At 37.3% G+C, this 20,196-nt stretch overlaps 3 protein-coding genes across 7 annotated transcripts in view; 1 reads left to right on the forward strand and 2 right to left on the reverse strand.

The window, feature by feature from the left end:
- The window catches only part of LOC150102971 (transmembrane channel-like protein 7), a 407,541-nt gene extending 400,085 nt beyond the window's left edge, over nt 1–7,456 (reverse strand). Inside the window, exon 1 of one of the 2 annotated variants that reach the window (XM_090398590.1) lies at nt 7,300–7,456. In XM_090398590.1, the coding sequence (XP_090254716.1) occupies nt 7,300–7,330 (31 nt within the window). In that variant the 5' untranslated portion in view covers nt 7,331–7,456. Of the gene's footprint in view, nt 1–6,558; nt 6,747–7,299 lie in introns of those variants that run through there. The other variant, XM_090398591.1, reaches the window with a different exon arrangement.
- LOC150102972 (transmembrane channel-like protein 7) overlaps nt 1–20,196 on the forward strand; it is a 482,602-nt gene that overhangs the window by 74,773 nt on the left and 387,633 nt on the right. Inside the window, exon 1 of one of the 4 annotated variants that reach the window (XM_090398587.1) lies at nt 7,966–8,035. The exons of 2 other annotated variants lie outside the window; for them this stretch is intronic. The gene's annotated coding sequence lies outside the window, so the exon portion shown is untranslated. Of the gene's footprint in view, nt 1–7,965; nt 8,036–8,126; nt 8,164–20,196 lie in introns of those variants that run through there. One more of the 4 variants, XM_090398589.1, reaches the window with a different exon arrangement.
- On the reverse strand, nt 18,908–19,699 carry LOC150102973 (uncharacterized). Its single transcript, XM_090398031.1, has 2 exons — nt 19,649–19,699; nt 18,908–19,279 (listed from the first exon to the last, which is right to left on the reverse strand). The coding sequence occupies exons 1-2, from the start codon at nt 19,697–19,699 to the stop codon at nt 18,908–18,910; spliced, it is 423 nt and encodes a 140-aa protein (XP_090254157.1).

Raw genomic sequence — 20,196 nt, forward strand, 5'->3', positions numbered from 1 at the left:
TAATTGCCATAGTTTCCGAAAACACTCCTCACGCATCCTATCTTGAACATCACGAATCATTGAGTCGCCATACATTATACCTCTTACCATTCCCTCTCTCCTATTGTTTCCATTCTCTCCTTTTCCTTCATTCCCATAGGTCTCTCTCATTCCCTCCCCTCTACTGCTATTCTCTCTTCTAGCATTCCCATACCTCTCTCTCCTACTACTGTTTCCATTCTCTCCTCTTCTAGCGCTCACATACATCTCTCTCATTCCCTCTCTCTCCTACTGTTCCATTTTCTCCACTTCTAGTACTTCCATATCCCTCTCTCATTCTGTCTCTCCTACTGTTTCCATCCTCTCACATACACAAATCTCATCAAACCATGCCTTAAACTAATTCAATGTATCTGCATTCAGAACACACTTAGGCAATGCATTCCACTCACTAACCACTCTCCATGCATAGAAATGTTTCTATGAAAAATTTCTTCCATGTTAACCTGGTAATAACCCTGAATAAAATCCCCCAATTTACCTATTTATAGCCATAAATATTGATACAACTTGAACAGCACATAAACCTCTATTAGTAAATCATTAACTAAATGATATGTGATTTAGTAAATCATATGTGAATAGAGAAATGCCACAAGAAAGGACAGGCTTTAGGAGAGGCAGAGGAACTAGAGACCAAATAGCAAACATGAGACTCATGGATAACAGATTCAACATGGGAACTAATCAAAAGAAGTTGGTTGGAAAAACAAAGAGAAGCAAGAAGAACCATCAAGCAGTATAAATTTTATACTAATAAATGTGAAGAGATAGTTTCAGACGAGAAGGCACAATTATAAAAGGAATGCTTTATTTAGTTCGTGACCTAAAGAACAAGTTTAAGTCCAAGAATATCACTATAGATGTGAATGGAGTATTACTAACAGAAGCATTAGAAATCAAAAACAGATGGAAAGAATACTGTGAGGAACTGTATGATAGAGTGTATAAAGAAAATTTGGAGGAGCCCTCTCACCAGGTAAATTCTGATTTGGAACCTCTTTCACTTGGGCACGAAGTTGAAAAAGCAGTTAAGCAGCTTAACATCAATAAGGCCCCAGGAGCAGATAGAATCCCAGGCCACAGGGGATGGGGGGGGGATAAGAGTGTTTCATCAACAGATTACAAGGATATGAGAGACAGGATCATGGCCTAGAGACTGGAAAGTCGGTTTTCATACCACTACATAAGAAGGGAGATATGAAAGCTTGCAAGAACTATAGAAGTATTAATTTAATATCTCATGCAAGCAAATTGAAGATCATGGTAAATAGGATTGAGGCCAAAATTGAGGCAGAGATGACTATGATTAGACAGATAACAGAAAAATATAAAGAATTTAAACTCCCTCTGGTAATGTGTTTCTTAGACTACTCCAAAGCATTTGACTGTGTTCAGCATGTGAAACTGTGGGAAGTATTGAAAAGAATGGATTTTCCCCAACACACTATCAGGTTGATAGCCAACTTGTACAGGGAAGCAAGCCATGGTAAGAACAGGTGTTGGATTGACTGATTAATTTCAGGTTGGAAAAGGAGTTAGGCAAAGTATTTGCCTGTTATATGTTATATATTAGTGAGGAGGAAATGTTTATTTCCTCTTCACTAATATATAACATATCACTTGTTTAGTATATATGCAGAGGACATCATGCATCAAGCATTGGATAGGCTCAAGACAGGAATTAGAATAGGAGGTAGATTGATCAGTAATATGAGGTATGCTGATAATACTGTACTTCTCTATAATGACAAGGAAGAACATAGACAAATTCTTGATAAAGTTAACAAGTTAAGTAATAACAGAGGACTTCAACTCAATCTTAGCAAGACAAAGATTATTGTTCTCAAAGGAAATACAAACACGGAAGCTCTTGAGAAACAAGTGTACTTAATGGAGAAAGAATTGAAGAAGTCAGCAAGTTCGAGTACCTGGGATCCATTATTAATGTGAAGAATTGCTGTTCACAAGATTAAGAATGGCTAAAACAACAGTCAGAAACCTGTATAAAATCTGGAGGGATGGATCTATCTCCATTGGAACAAAGTTGAGGATTTTGGATGCAGTTGTTTTTCCAACAGCAAATTATGGATGTGAGACTTGGAACCTAAAGAAGTCAGATAAAAAAAGGATATCAGCTTTTGAGATGTGGTGTTACAGATGACTGTTGAGGATATTGAAAGGCATACAAATGAATGGGTATTAGAAAAGATCAGTAGAACTTTAAGGCTTATTAAGAATATTGACACAAGAAAGTTAAAATATTTTGGACACATTGAAAGGATGGGAGAACTTCTCAAAACAGTAATAGAAGGTAACGTTCCTGGAAAAGAGGGAAGGGAGTAGACTGCCATTGAGATGGATAGATTGTTTGTGTGGGATGACTGATCTTCTGAGAGTTGAAGCATCCAGAAAAGCATACAACAGAATTCAATGGCGAGGCATGGTGTGGCACATCACCAAGCAACGGAGTGACCATACAGCATCTGTGTATGCCCAGTGAACATATGAGATGAGAAACATGAGTGTGGAGGAGACTATTAAGAATCCCATGGACTGCAAGACAATGACCAATAAGAAAGTTTTATAGAATATAAAGACAGAATGCTCTTTAGAGGCGATGATCACTAAGCAGAAGTTGATGTATTTTGGTCATATTTTGCAAGCTGATGAATAATTGAAAATTGCACTTATATTGGGAAAGATTGAGGGAATGAGAAGAAGAGGAAGACCACAAAAGAGTTCGATAGACAACATAAAAGAGCTTACTAACTTGAACTTACAATTTCTTAAAGAAAGGACAAGAGGCCGAGTGGGATGAACAGTCTTTGTTCAAAGGATCACCAAGAGTCGAAAATGACTGGATGGCACATAACAACAAAATCATTTACAGCTTTCAGCACATATAAAGACATGTATATCATGCATCTAACGGTGTTCAATGTTCGAAATGTCTCCTTTTGCCTTCTATATGCTCAACGTCTGTGAGGCCACATATTAATGGCAGCATGCGCAACAACCAACACAAATGCTGCCAATGCTCCCAAAAATCCACCTTCAGGATGGCAATGCTGAGATGTCGTTTCTTGCAGGCTACGATCTCAAGTTCTGAGCACAAGTTGAAGTTCAACAGATTCAGACTAAGACTTCCCAATGGGAAATCAGATAGTGCTATGTGGTCAGGCACATTTGTCTCCAACCACTTTTGTGTGGTTCTCATCTTACATGCAGGGGTGAGTCCTGTTGGAAGGTCCACTGCCTATAGTGAAACAAGGTGTTGTTCAAGGGCCATACCGCAGGTTCCAGCACAATGTCGTTATACACTTTTCCATGAGAAACTGACTTTTGTGAAGAACTTTTGTCTTTCTCCAATGAACTCTGTGTCTAGTGAAGATGGCATGTTCTGCAAGTCCAGACTTTTCAGGTTTAAAGTATTCAATATAAGATTGGTGTTCTTCTAGCCGAATGGAGGCAGATCTTCCCGTTTGTCCGAAATAACATAATCCACAAGAACACGGAATCTGGTAGACAGCTGGATGATTAAGATGTGGAAGCTTGTCCTTTGGAGAAGCGAGAAAGGTGGAGATTTTTCTAAACGGTCGAAAGCCAACAAAAATATTCAGTGGTTTTAAAATTTTTGCTATACGTTCACTGATGCCTTGTATATAAGGGATGGTAATGCGCGTTATTTCCTCTGTGTTTGAAGAGGGAGACATATTAAATCTACTCAAAGTTCTTTTAATGAAGCAATTCTTATAGCCATTAGATAGAAAGGAAGAAGTTATATATCGTATTTCTTTCTGTAAAAGATCGTCTGTAGAACAAAAGGAGTGGGCCCGATGAACCAGTGTTTTAATAGTTCCTGCCTTTTGACTGGGATGGTGATGAGATTCCGCATGGATATAATGGAACTTCAACAATTTCTCAATAAGTTAAACGCATTTCATCCTAGGATCAAGTTTACCCTAGAAGTAGAATCAAATAAGCAGTTAGCCTTTTTAGATCTTCTAATTCTTCGCCAACCAGATGGTAACGTACATTTCTCAGTTTATAGAAAGAAGACTCATACAGGCCATTATATCCATGCGGAATCTCATCACCATCCCAGTCAAAAGGCAGGAACTATTAAAACACTGGTTCATTGGGCCCACTCCTTTTGTTCTACAGACGATCTTTTACAGAAAGAAATACGATATATAACTTCTTCCTTTCTATCTAATGGCTATAAGAATTGCTTCATTAAAAGAACTTTGAGTAGATTTAATATGTCTCCCTCTTCAAACACAGAGGAAATAACGCACATTACCATCCCTTATATACAAGGCATCAGTGAACGTATAGCAAAAATTTTAAAACCACTGAATATTTTTGTTGCCTTTCGACCGTTTAGAAAAATCTCCACCTTTCTCGCTTCTCCAAAGGACAAGCTTCCACATCTTAATCATCCAGGTGTCTACCAGATTCCGTGTTCTTGTGGATTATGTTATTTCGGACAAACGGGAAGATCTGCCTCCATTCGGCTAGAAGAACACCAATCTTATATTGAATACTTTAAACCTGAAAAGTCTGGACTTGCAGAACATGCCATCTTCACTAGACACAGAGTTCATTGGAGAAAGACAAAAGTTCTTCACAAAAGTCAGTTTCTCATGGAACGCCTTTATAAAGAAGCATGTGAAACTCTACTTCATTCTCCTAACTTAAACAGATCCGACGGCTTACGTCTATCCCCTTTATGGGAGATAGTACTTTACAAATCAGCTAATCTTTCCTAACTTTTTATTGTATTAATTTTTTTTTTTTTTTTTTTTTTAGGAAAGTTATTGACCTTTTTAGTTATCTTACACCAGCTACTTAGGTGGCGCTTTTTGGAATTGTCAGTTAGTGTTTAATTTTTGTGCCTAATTGTACTGAAGATGCCTGTGACACACAGGTGAAAATTATACTATTAAATAATATTTCTACGTGAGTTTTTCCGTTATTTATTATGTATAGTTATGTCTACTCACGGTTTACCTCTTTTAAAACATAATGCTTAATAGTCCAATACACAAATATCCTACTGACCCTCAGTGTTTTTAGGGTGCTGAAAATAACAGGTGGCTGCATTCCAACCTCGTGAAGTGCTATTACAGCTATAGGGTTCTCATAATTTCACCACTGCATTTTGACCCATACAGCTAGACCTCTCTTTCTCTCAACCGATAAACATGCAAATATTGGTTGCACACAGCACTACTAACAGAACTGGGACTGTGCAATTCTGTGGGCAGCAAAGGGCACGTGAAAATTGTAAAAGTGTTTACGGCAAGACTGTGTATATTCCCAACATTATCATTCTCAGAACTAAGTTTCACTTACAACAATTATCTTTGGGCATACTGTCTAAATCAATGCAACAAACTCAGCCTCTTATTTTTGATACTCCTTGCATTAGTATCCAAACAACAATTCTGCTGATTTTGAGGGGATCTCACCAACACCATCACTCTGTATTCTGTAGTACAGAGTTATGGTGTTGGTGGGATGTCCATTTCCTAACTCATTTCCTGATCCTAACTCTAATTTTCAATTCATATCCCTCTCATCCTCATCTTTATACACTGCATCACTTTCTAACCTTTGTATCCATCTTTTTTCAATCCTTCCAAAACATGCTTAACTCCTTTACCTTATTAACTTCTTTCTCATTCACATCAGTCAACTGCTTCTTTAGATGTTCAATTTCCTCCTCCATATGTTTAACTTCACTCTTCATTTTCATCAACTTTTTCTAAGCTAAAGCTTTTCATTATTCTTATGCCAGCACTTCCATCCATTTTCTGATTACTTCTGATGATGCTATTCACATTTTTGGAATGCTTCAGTGAATCATCACATTTCTCAGATACTAATACTTTCTTATATATTTACTGGTGTTGAATTGACATCTTCACTTGTCGTCCCACATAACCACTCTATTCAAATCGCACTAAAGCACTAGTGCATCTACATCAACATCATTCCTAATAATTTTTCCCAACTTAGCATCACCTGCCAACAAATGAATATCCACTTGCAAACCATTCACAATATCATTAACAAGCAAATTAATCAGCAGTGGTCCTAGAACAGAGTCCGGTGTGACTCCACTGGTAATAACTCTTCTCCCCTCTATACAGAACTGTTTAACATCTATTAGAAAGACAGTTTCATATCCAATCAGCCAACTTATTATCTAATCCCATTTGCAATAATTCATACATAAATTTATTATGTGGTAACCTGTCAAATGCCATTGCAACATCTAGAAATACTACCGTATATGAATCAAAAATAATCAGAAATATAGTCACCTTATAAAATGTAAGTAAATTGGTGAAACAAGACCTCCCTTCATCAAACCCATGTTGACCTCTATACACAATCTTTTCCTTATTTACCCAAACCTGTATTCTAATCCTAACCTATCCCTCCAAAACTTTAACAACCACTCCAGAAGTTCGAAGAGGTCTGTAATTGAACCACGTTTTGTTTTACCTTTATGCATTTTGCACTCTTTCCGCTCATTAGTGATTATTCCAGATTCAAGTGTCAGTTACTCAGAACATTCTTTCACAAACACATGGTGAAATCCCACATCTAGTCTAATAGCATCATTCACTGTGACAATTATAGACTTCTACCTCATTCACCTTCCAGGAACTGAGTTGAAGTATTCATTTCTCAGTTTCTTGCTACCTTAGAATAGAATCACCACTTTAATTTTTTTTAATACTATTATTATCACCATTACATAGCAACTCTATGGACTCATCATGAGGGGGGGGGGCAATACGCCATCTACCTTCCATTAATGGTATTTTGGGCTTACTTTTTTTTTTTTTTTTTTGATTGAAAACTACTCTGCGACTTCTGGAGTAAATCACATGTTCACTCACAACTTTTATCCTACACAACACCATTTATACAATGCGCGCCATCTACCGTCCATTAACAGCATTTCTATCTTGCTTTTGTTGGATAGAAGTGGTTTCTGGTAAATAAACCATGTGGTATGTAACGTGTGTCGCGAGGTTTTGTTGATATCTCTCACTCACTCAATTAAGTATCTTCCCTCTCACAGATATCAGCTTGGAATTATTGAGATACGCTCTGAGTAAAATTTCAGTTAATTAACTTATTACAAATTAAGCAGTTTTTAAAGGAGGTCGCTTTATTCGCAATATTTATATGGATATTATGGTGCCTTCTTCACAAGACAAATCATAATTTACTTACCTGACACCTCTTTATTTTTTCCACTTAACATCCTTGTCTGTTTATTTCTATCACTTTTGTTATTACAGAAAATAAATCACCAGATGATTCAGTGAATGCTCTAAATAAATTAGAATAAAATCTACTTTTGGCTGACAGACTCGCCACACAAATGTATTGCTTATGGATACGTACGTATATGCACAGTGAATGCCTTGAAATGGCATGTTACAGTACACATTCAACTCAGTAAATGTCACTGACTTGCTTTGATGATAAAATATGGATTATTTTTGCATTTATACAGAACTCCTAGAATTATTGAGATGGGCCAGCGTTAAATTGTGTTAATAAGAAGGCCATTCTAAATATTAAAAAAAAAAAAACCACAAAGAACACTAATAATCTTCAAAGCAAAACGTTCTGGCGTATTTAATGAAATATTAACCTTTATAAAAAAAATTAAACATTGACAGATACAACTGTACGCATTCCGTTAAGTAGTTCAACTAGTAATTATCAATTTGCTAACAATAGCGCCCTCATGACAAAAAAAAACACTTTAGTATTAAAGTAAGGTTTAATTAAAATAACAGCAGAATAAATCGTTGATTGTTCAGCGACTGATAAGCAACAGCACGTTATTAAGGCAAGAAAGCTAGTGCTTATTATGATCAATGACCTGTCCCAAGCCCAACGTGCGGAATTTTTATTACTTTTTGTTTATTCAAGACTCCCCTCTATAAAGTAAGAAAAGGTAGACAGACATTTCTACGAAAATATCATTTATATATATTTTTTTTAATAATTCTGTTTTCTTATATGAAGGACAGCAAAAAAAAAAGGGACAAAAAAATGAGAATAAAATATTCTCTGCAGCTAAAGGTAAGGATTAATGGCGTTGTTTAAAATTTGAAATGGGAAAGTAAATAGTTTTTGAAAGCCTCTTATTATCTTATTTTTTCAAGTGATTTGGGAGGTTTGTTCTTCTGCTGCTTTATTCTTCATAGCATTTTTTTTTTTTTCATAGTATTTCACATTCTTATATCATGGTTGAGTTTTAACTTTACCTAGGAAACTTATGTTGTGGATGACGAAATATAAAATAAATATCCATTCGTATAGTTTTAGAATACGATCGTGATATTTGAGCAATTCATTATGTTGTTATAAGTTTGACTTTTGGCCATCAAGCATTAGCAGGAGTAGGACAAAGTTTTGATTAACATGCTGAAGGCAATTCCTATTCCCCCCCCCCCTCACTGCTTCAAAGAGTGTTGAGGATCTGCTAAGTGAACACATACACACACAAAAGTTATTATTACCCCAAGACCTCATGGAGTCATCTGGGAGGTCCTTTAATCACACACACACATCTCATCATACCATGCCTTGAACACACTCAAACTCCTTGCAGACACCACACTCTCAGGCAAGGCATTCCAGTCATTCACAACTTTGCACGAAAAAACCTGCCTGCCTCTCACTCCCCTATTCACACCCTCTTTATACAGTTTCCAGGGATGACCTCTGGTTCTCCCCTGATCTCCCGCTATTCTCTGTAGAACTTCTCCACCGTTGATCCTATAACAACCCCTTACCAATTTGTAGGTCTCTATCATATCTCCCCTATTCCTCCTGTCCACCAGATTCTGCAAATTAAATCTTCTCAATCTTTCCTCATGCTCGACATTCCAGAGGTCAGAAACTACCTTAGTCAGTCGCCTTTGGACCCTTTCCAACAGCTCTTCATCCTTCTGAAAACCCGCTGACCAAATCTGGGCACAATAGTCCATGTGTGGCCTAATCAAAGCCTTATACAATGGAACAAGAATCTCCCTACTTCTACACGTCAGTGTCCTCCGCATCATTCCCAGAAGCCATTGTGTTGTCTTCAACATTTTGGCGATGTGTCCTCTAAATTTCAGATCCTTATCCACTATCACCCCCCAGATCTATTATTTCCTCTACCTCCAACAATATATTCTCACCAAGCATAAATTCTGAATCCCATCTTTGTTTTCCAAATTTTAAAACCTAACATTTTGCAACATTTAACTCACATCCTCATTTCCATGCCCAATCACTCAATTTATTCAAGTCTTCTTGTAAGGCCACAACATCTTCACTACTCTTTATGGTTCGTCCCAACTTTGCATCATCTGCAAACAACTGAATATCTTCATCCGAATCTTTGCCAATATTATTAATATACAAGTTAAACAGTAATGGCCCTAAAACAGACCCCTGAGACACTCCACTAGTGACTTTCCTTTTCCTGGATATCGCACCCCCATACACGACTTGTTGATACCTATCAGATAGCCAGTCTCCAATCCAATGCTTTAATCTAATATCCAACCCCATCTGCCCTAGTTTAACTGTCAGCTTATCACGAGGTACTCTATCAAAAGCCTTTGCGAAATCCATGTATATTACTGTGTATCCTTCTCCTCTGTCCTAGGAAGCAGTCACTTTATTATAATAAGTAAGTAGATTACTAAAACATGAACTCCCTTTAGCAAATCCATGCTGTCCATCAAAGATAATACCATTGTTGTCAACCCAATTCTTGATTCTAGTTCTCACAAGCTTCTCCAACAACTTAACAATAACACCTGACACACAGATAGGCCTATAGTTTCATGCTTGAGTTCTATCACATTCTTTATGAAGTCGCACAATCTTGCCCTCCTTCCACTCCTTAGGAACTTGACCAAGTGCAAGACTCGTATTAAAAAAATATGTCAAGGCAGGTGTCAACTCCCTGGCACATTCCTTCAGAATACGTGGTTATATATTATCAAGTCCCACAAGCCTTATTTACATCTAGTTTGCTCAACTCCTGTACACCTCTTGCTCACTTACAGTCAGTTTCTCTCTCCCCCCCCCCAACATCAACTGCTCTCAATCTCTTCATGAAGTCACATTCACAAGATTAAAAGACCTTTATGAACTGCTCATCAAGTATCTCTACCACACCTTCCTCAACAGCTGTCTTTATACCATTTTCTCCAATCAGTGTTATCCTTCCATAATCATTCTTTTGCTGGCTACATATTGAAAAAACTCCCTAGGATTCTTTTTGGCTTCATTAGCTAACTGCTGTTCATACCTCTCTTTAGCTACTCTCACCAACCAAGTCACCCTCCTTGCCTGGTCTTTGTAGACCTCATGAAATTAGTTATTCCCACTTCTCTTATGCTGCCTCCACAATGCCCTTTTTCTCTGTATTGCATGCTTAATCTCTTTATTCATCCATCTCACACCCACCTTATTTAACCTTCTCGCCCTTGGAATACATTTAGACATTGTCTACTAGATAGTTTTTGACAATCCCCCAAGCTGCATTGATCTCTTTTCCAGCTAACTCCTCATTCCACGCTACACCCACAAGCTGTCTCCTGAGCTCTTCATAATCCCTTGTAGTTCCACATATACCCTTTTCTCACAGGGGTCCTCGCACTGCTGGCAACTACCCAGGTAATCACCTCATGGTCACTCTCACCAATTGGTGGATGATTTGACATCTCATTTATAATTACATCCTCTGATGAGATAACCAAATCCAAGACCGTTAATCCTCGTGTGCCCTCTGTTACATACTGTCTGAGGTAGTTATCCCTCAAAACCTCAAGAAACTCATTTTCTTTACATCCAGTTGCTATCTCATCATTCCAGTCTATATTGCCATAATTAAAATCACCCATAATGATCATCCTTTTCTTATTTGCTTGGCTAATTTGACTATACATTTCACTATCACCACCATCCACATTACCTGGTCTATAACAACATCCCACTAAGTATTTGATTCCATTCACCTCTATCTCACACCATACTACCTCAAAACCACTAGCACTATTTCCGCCTTGCATCTCTACTTTGTATGGACATAACTCTTTCTCTATCATCAATAGCACTGCTCGTCCCTTTTTACCCCTTCTATCCTCATGAAACACATCATACCCTTCCATCTCTGTTCCTATCAGGATGTCATCCTCTTCCAACAATGTCTCATTTATTCCAACAATTTTTGGGGGAACAGACTGAATTTGTGCAACCATTTCATCTGCCTTGTTTCTTATACTTCTAGCATTTGTATACAAACTCAACAGCTCATTTCTGGATCTACAGCTAGTTCCACTGATACCACGCACTCGATGTGATCTCTCCATGCTCGACTGGGACCATTTCCCTTTCTGCTTCTTCATTTTAGAACCCTTTTCAATTCCAGCTGTTTCCTCTTGATCCCTGGTCATCCCTTTCCTTTCCTGCCTACACATGCTCTCACCTCCTCTTGGAGCATCCACCTTTCTCGAACGTGTACCCCTGTCCACCCTGCGCCTCCCCGTTTCCCTGCTCCTCTTGCACACCCATTCTCTCATTTTCTATACTCATACCACTCACTTCCCCATTCATATCCACCTCTTCAATCTCTCCTGTCTTACTCTCCTGCTCTTCCACATCACTCCCCTCTTGATCTGATTCATTCTCTCTATTCCCTTCTCTACCTTCCAGCAGCAGTCTCTCCAAGCAACTCACACCATAACTACTGAAATGCAGTCCGTCGCTCCCATACAGCTCACTTTGTCCCTCAAACTCATTCCACACATTAACAAGCTGTACTCCCATCTCCTCACACATTTCAGCCAGCATATCATTCATAATCCCTGCTCTCCGCAAGGATTATGAATGAGGTTATGAATCTCCGCAAGTTATATTCGAAAAACAGCAATGTATAATATAATTGACAAAAGTCAGCTTGTAAAGTGAAATGTCATCATATTTGAATATATGATATGTATTTATAAATATATTCTGTCAGTACGGATTATGCTATTTAATTATACGAATCTATTGTTAATTATCACGTGCATGCAAAATATATTGCCAATTATTGAGATGGGCCATCATTAAATCGTGTTAATCAGAAGGCTATTCTAAATAAAAACAACAAAAAAACACAAAGCGAATATTCACAAATATGATTTTGTTCAACGACAACAGGACATTGTGTCTTTTTTTTATTATTATTATTATCATCATTATCACAGACAACTCCAAGGAGTCCCTAGACTCATCGAGTGAGGCCCTAAACATCATGTCAAGAACAACTATTCAACATCCACACAGTATCTATCATACTTTGCCTTGAACTCATTCACAGTCATGACACCTACAACAGACTCTGGCAACTTATTCCACTCATTCACCACTCTCCAAGTAAAAAACCTAGATCTAACACCCTTGCTAACCACACTCTTGCCCAGTTTCCATGAATGGTCTCTAATCCTCCCAACACCAGTCCTGTTCTGAAAAATATCCTCTGAATTATCTCAGAGGATATTTGAATATCTCAATCATATCACCCCTTTTCCCCCCTATCAACCAGTTTCTGCAACCCACAAATCTTCAACCTGTTCTCATAAGGTTCATTCGATAGACCTGCTATCATCTTGGTCACTTGCCTCTGAATCCTCTCTACCTCCTCCCCATCAAGAAGAAACCCTGGCACCCAGATCTGGACACAGCAGTCAAAATAGGGTCTTATGAAGGCTCGATACAATAACTTGCTTGTCTCTGCTCGTCAAAGTATTCTTCAGTAACCAAGTGATTTGATGAGCTGATTTAGCCACTTTTGCAATAATGCTCCCTAAACTTCAACTCCCTATCCACCAACACTCCCAAATCCCTGGTCATCAATGTGGTATCCCAAATCCCAAATACAGTTCCATCAATGTGGTATACTGCTGCTAATCTTTTCACCCCAAAATGCATAACCTTACACTTTGCTATATTAAATTGACATCCATTCTCCTTAGCCCAGTCCTCCAATCTATCCAATCATCCTGCAAAATTTTGACATCCTATGCACTCACTATTACTCTACCCAACTTTGCATCATCAGCAAACAAATGAACAGTTCCTCTCAGATCCTTTCCTATATCGTTAATGAACAAATTGAACAGTAGTGGTCCAAGAACAGAACCTTTTGGCATACCACTATTCACAGGCCGTCTTTTGGACTCTACTCCTGAATAAACCACTCTCTGATGTCTCTCCATCTCACCAACCCTATGTCCATCAACCCTATATCCATCCCCATGTGCTGCAGCTTACTGATTAGAATTCCATGTGGTATCCTGTCAAAAGCCTTAGCAAGGTCCAGCAGTATCACTGTAAACCCATTACCCTTATCCAGCTCAGCTGTCACTGTGTTATAAACGTGAGCAAGTTAGTGAGGCATGATCTACCCTTCACAAAACCATGCTGTCCCCATACAGTATCGCATTTTCATCTATCCATTCCTGTATTCCTTTGGATTGGGAAAGACCGGAGTTGGAGTTTCGTCATGAGGAAAATCGTCGTGATGATTTAAAAAAAAAAGAAAAAAAGTTAGCCAATTTCATATGGAGCTCGTCATTTTTCTTTCTTTCTCATTCTGCATACAGGTAAGTTGGCCACCTCACGCAATGCAAACAAAAAAATACTATCCTTGGACGGAAGATGGTGTATTATTATAATTATATTATTAGAGGGCTCACAGAATGCAATGAGGAAAAGTTAATGAATTGGATACTTTTGGCCGGTGCTAAAGACAGGTATAGGTTGAAATAAGATGTTATTATTATTGATTCTGGACCTCCGTGGAATCACAATACTCACCATAGGAGGCCATTCCTAGAAAACACTATCATACCACTTATTCACCATTTGTGCTCTCGCCATCCGTTCAGGCAGTGCATTTCACATTTTAACTGAGCTTTATGCAAAGAAACCACTCCTCATCCTCTTGCTCATTACTTCATTTTGCAACCTCCAGGAGCCGTCTTGTCCTCGCATTTCCCCCCCCATTCCACCAAATGAAGGAACTCCAAAGTGTCAACTCTGTAACTACTTTTCAACAGTTTAAATGTCTCATATATAAAAGAGTTACTGTAAGAATAAAAAAAAGAATAATAACAAGGAAGGCGAGAGAAAGAAAGAAAAAAAGAAAAGATTGGAAATGTGATGTATGATACTAATAAAGCCAGCCTGGTTGGCTGAGTGGTTAGTGTATATGCTCTCCAGCCAAAAGTCTTCGGGTTCGAATTCCACCGTGGGTATGGATGTTTGTGATTGTCTGTGAAAATACTAGTGGCATTAGTATAGATGATGCAGTTCACTGTAGTTGGTGGAGAGACAGAGTTGTAGAATAGGTTCCCTCCCTCCCTCCCTCAATTAATCTTTGGACTCCTTGGAGGTGTCATGTAATAATAATATTTAAATTGAGGAGGTCACAGTAGTAGTTTGATGAATGAAAGTATGTAAGTATAAATGCTAACCTGTAGTTGAATGGATTTAGAGTTAGATGTATCGAAAAAGTGTCAAAGCAGAAAAACTAGGGCTATTTAAGGGAGAGGGGGAACATAAAGTTTACTAGATGAGCAGGCATTCTCAAAATAGGTAAATATAAGAATGGAAATATTTCAAATAAATCCAAAACTAGTTTTTCTAGCTATATCTCAGTGGGATAACAATTTAAAGATGCAAAGATACCTGTGGGCTCAAGAGGATATTGCAGTTTATCTATATTTATTGTCCGAAGCAGAAAGGAGGATAATTAATTATTTTCACCTTCTCAAAATTTATAGGCATTTGTAAGAGTTGATCACGAAGAATATAGTAAAGGGATAGGATATAAGGAAATTACATTTTCAGAGATGGCAGAGTGAGAGAAGAGAATTGATTGCATTTTTTTTTTTCCCAATGATTCCAAAAGAAATGAAACTGAGAAAATTAATGGTTTGGCATGTAGACAGTAGCAGGAGTGGAATGTAACACATATGATGCTATTTGATGTGAGATAGATGCCAATAATGTAAAATATATAGTCTGTTGCTTATATATAGTCTTGAAGCACAAAGTAATATATAGATAGCATCCTTCAACAAATTAGTATTTTGAATGTACAGGATGACTAATTATTATGTGAGACTAACTGTGGAGACATAGAGCAGAAGAATGAAAAGATATATGGAGAGGAAATAGAATTTACGCAGCTATATTAACCAATAAACAGCATGTGGTGAAGGAGGAACAAAGGATTTCATGGTGTTATATCATGTGATAGAGGATTTGCCTATAACTAATGTGACTATTTTGCATCCAGTTGGGAAGAGTTATCACACAGCCTTTACCTGACGTAAAATAAAGTTTTGAGTTAAAGAGGAACTTATGTGGACTACAGAGTGGATAATTATGACAAAATGAGAAAAGTAGAAATTGTCTTGAAGCAATACCTTATCATCAGAAGCTGCAAGTGAAGGACATCATTATGAGAAATAGTTAAGTTATGTTTGCTGGAAGCAGTATCAGGCTCTCATACATTAGAAAGTGGGAGTTAAATTGATGAATAGCATAAGCAGGAGTTGGAAAAAAATGTAGAAGGATTGTAACGAGAAATGTGGTCACAAGTTCATGCAATCCAAATAACACCTCCAGTCTCAGGACTCTCTGCAACATGCATATTACATATTATGCACTACATGATCCTTCATCCATAGTATGCTTCCTAGATGATATTTTTGTGTATTAATTGTATGTGTGTTTTCTATCCAATTTGCTTGTTTATCCAAGAGAAAACTTGCTATCTCTGTGTCAGACCAATGAACTTACCATCAGTTTAAGAAACTCATAGAAAAATTCCATTCATGATGAAGAGAATCTAACCCAGGTCTTTCCATATGAAAAGTGCATCCTATTGTTCTTCTGACTTTGCTACACAGGTACCTAAATGAGAAGAAATTAGCCAAGAAGCCCCTGCCCACACCAAGATTTCATTTACTGCTGTGTGATGAGTAAAAGGAAACATGATTATTAAAGGATAACTTTAATGATATAGCAGGTGATAGCAGCAGAAATAGATGAATTTTAAAGCGTATCATCTCATCGAGTTCATAAGATAATGCACTGACTGACATTCTCACATGAGTAAAGTCTGTATATGAGAAGCTACTGGCAATGCAGATGCAGATTTGAGCTTCTCCCTGATCATCTTGTCACACATTGCATAGGTGAACTTTTTCTAACATTTCTTATTGCACAGAGGTCCAGATCTCGCATGATTAATGGTATATAGAGATAACAGTTTTTATATATCCTTCATTATGCCATCATTTCCTCTCATTGTGTTTACAACTCTCTGAGTAACTTTTATACCTTTTACACTGTGTTCCTTTGAACTAAAGTTCTTTATCCAATTCTTCTAGAACCCTTGCCTCCTCTTCCTCCTCCTAGTGAAGTTCTTCTTACAAAATATATTTTGTCCCATCTTTTCTAGTCACATAGGGGATGACTTTAAGCTGATATCTCCATTCATCTGACTAAAGTACTAACCTGCTCAAATCCCATTTGTAGCAACACATCAGAGCTTCCCAATTTAGTATCATTAACAACAATTGAATTTTCCCTTCAACTCGTATATAGAGGCTAATGACTTCACATCACTTGCCTTAGTATCCATTAATGCAAAACACATATCCTTATGGACATGTATAATTCTATGCATTATGGGAAGGTCACTACCCAGACCGGTTTTGACTTTTATTGAGGTCTCATCAGTAGGAGACAGACCCAAAAGTGACATTACAGTTGAAGTTATGCAGACGTCATATTTCCATATACGAGTGGCCAAAAGGTGTCACATGTTATTAGTAAAATCTCTGGATTAGAGATTTTACTAATAACATGTGGAGGGGGCGGTCCACTCAGGATGGCACTTTGAACCTTTTTGAACTTTTGCAGTTAATTCTAAAATACAGTCTTGAGATCTCATTCCCAAATATTGTAATACTACTACTACTACGAATTTTCCTCACAATTGCTGTAAGTGTTGCTAGTTGTGAGAGGAGTTTTTCTAAATAAAATTGATTAAGAATTACCTACATTACTATGAAAGAGACTTCGCCAATATAATCAACGATTTTGCTAACAGAAAAGCAAGAAAAATAACATTTTAAATAAATAATTTTAGAATATTGAAATTAAAGTTTTACTTCAAAAATAAACATAGTGTTTTAGTTTATTTCCCTATACGTTGTTTTGACTTTTTGTAGTATTTTTGGTGTGTATTGAGAGGGATGAAAAACTGAGGGACTGCCCTGGATGGCAAAAACTCTAGCTACACCGCTGGTTGGAAGGTTTTCCACTTGGTTATACTATAAATTAAAGATGCCAAGAAATTATGCACTTGGTTTAATGCGTTAACCAAGTGTAAGCAAACAAAGTTTGCTCTTGAAGTATTTTCAGGACTAGGTCAAGTGTAGGATGTATTGCATTATATATGTCCCCAAGGCGATGTGCTTTGCATTATGGGATACAGTGTTCTCCCCAGAGAACACTGTATCCCATTTTTTACCAGCCGGGTGGAATGAAGCATTATCCGGGCATACAAAAATTTTGAATGAGTTTAGAAAGACCCTTTTTCATAACAAATTAAAATAGTAATTTTATTAGAAATTACTTCAAACCAGGATAATATTTTATATAGTCATTATTATTATTACGTGACACCTCCAGGAGTCCAAAGACTCATTGAGAGAGGACACCTACTTAACATCTCTCTGTCTCCACCACTCAGTCCACCAACCGCCTGCCACCACCACTAGTATTTCCACCGCCAATCACAAACATCCATGACGGGATAACAAACAAGACTAGGATTTTTCTTATTTTCTCATTAAGTAATGAAAAACCTTGTAATGCTCATAGGTTAAAATTCTATACATTAATTCTTCTCTTCTTCTTAGAAGTCCAGTTGTCAGCAGCTTTTTCATGATTAAAATCTGTTGGATCTGATCCCCTCCAGTGAAATCAGCATCAGATTATTTAGAGTGTTCTGACTGATGCGATTCTTCATACAGGTTTTTATCCTTTTTAATGCAGAGAAACCCCTTTAACATTCAGCTGTGCTCACAGGTATGGCCAGTCCAACAGCAGCTAGTTTTACTAAATTTGGAAAAGACTCTTTGAGCTCAGATGTTGTTGCTAATTTCAGCAGTATTTGTCTTGGATATAGGTTTTTGTATGATTGTCCATTAATCATTTTTGATGCAGCTGCCCATTCTAGTTTAGTACTTTCATAGTTTAAAACTGCAGGACTTCCATTTCCAGAATAATAATCAAAAAGAATGTCAGAAGCCTCACATTGATCATGACTTTCTTCATTGAAAAGTCTTGAAAAACAGGAAATGATTGGCATATCTGGAAATCTGCTGCTAGGTATTTAATAACTGTGCCTATGTATTTATCATATATTGTAGTCTTAAACGTAATAATGTCTAAGACTACAATATATGATAAATGGTCATGGTGAATGGTCAGACCCTCACACTGAATAATCAGTGTGAGGGTCTGACCATTCACCTGAAAGATATTGATGAAGATTTTGAAAATGACTGCCAGGAGTGTCTTTAATTCCCTGATGGATAGTTTTCTGGCTTCTGAGACTGGCTCTATTTCAGTTAAGTCAACATCTTGCCTTTGCAATTATCTAAATAAGATAAATGTGGTAACACATCTTGTCAATTAGTGAAGCTACAAAATCTTCAGCTGTGCTTTTAAGCCTAGAAACCTTCAGCTGATATTATTTTGTTCGGTGACCTCTCTTTCCAATGCAGCTATAACACTCACCATGTTCTTTTAGAGACTGTATTGCAGAATCATGAGACAGCCATCTAGTGTCACTAGCCATTTTAAGTTTAATCTGAGGACTGTTCAGTATATTTTGGATTAAACCAGCCATCCTGACTGAGGAATTTTGGAAGAAGAAAAACAATTGTCTTAAGATATCATTAAACATGACTAAATAAGGCACTTCAGCAGCTGCTTGGGCACTAGCAAGAGCCAGTCGGTGGTTTGCACAATGAAAGTTGACCATGAGTCCATCTATTTTATCTTTGAGCAGTTTTGCAACTCCCTTTCGCTTTCCAATCATGACAACTGCTCCATCAGATCCTAGGCCCACCAGATTACAAGTTTTTAAGCCTAGACCAAGGGTTTTGATTACTTGGTTTGTTATAGTCTCAACTTTGCCAACAATGATATTGCAAATTGATACAAAACTAACTCTGACCTCTTGTCTAAGTTGACAAACATATTTAATGTACACAATCAGCTGTTTTAAAACTGAGATGTCTGTAGTTTCATCACATAAAACACTGATATAATCTGCAGAATGTATATTTTTCAGTATTTCAGATCTAATTTCTTATTCTAAAATATCAGTCAACTCTTGCATTATTCTTTCTGAGGTATAATGTGCATTTTTACCAAAGTTAAGATGTTCTAAGTAGGAACAGTCCATAGCCTTGCAATGCTCAAGCAATTTTTCAAATAATGTAGTATGTGGTAACCCATTTTTTGCTAACCAATACATAGATCTTAAAGCTCCCAGAAAAGCATCTCTCTGCAAGTTATTCAAAATTGAAATTGATTTTTCGATTTGCCCTATTCCAGTTTCTTCTAGTATACGTTTTTCAATTATATCTGAACAAGAATCAGTGTGTAACTTGCTTTGTTCGTGGTCAACCAAGCTTTCTTTTCGAAGTCTTGTGCATGGCATAGTTTGTGACTTGTCTCAAACTTCCTTGTTTGTGAGTTGTCTCTTTCCATATTTCATACATGTGGAACATGTCATTCCATTATCTTTCGCCATTAACCAATGGAATTTTTTAAACCACTCACTGTTAATACCCTATAAGTGTTTAGATGCCCTTTTTACATTTGAAAGAGAGTCTGCAGAAATCGCCGATTCTGTTGTTGGTTTGGTGTCTTCACTACTATGCTTATCAGTTTCATCTTTCTTAAAATAACTTAAGAGTGTGGTTTTCTGACTTAACTTTTTACTCATTATGGGGTAATTTAATAAATACA

Source organism: Typopeltis vanoorti, chromosome 9 (assembly GCF_054136105.1).
Source record: "Typopeltis vanoorti isolate ZY-2024b chromosome 9, IOZ_Tvanoo_1.0, whole genome shotgun sequence".
Taxonomy (NCBI): Eukaryota; Metazoa; Arthropoda; class Arachnida; order Uropygi; family Thelyphonidae; genus Typopeltis; species Typopeltis vanoorti.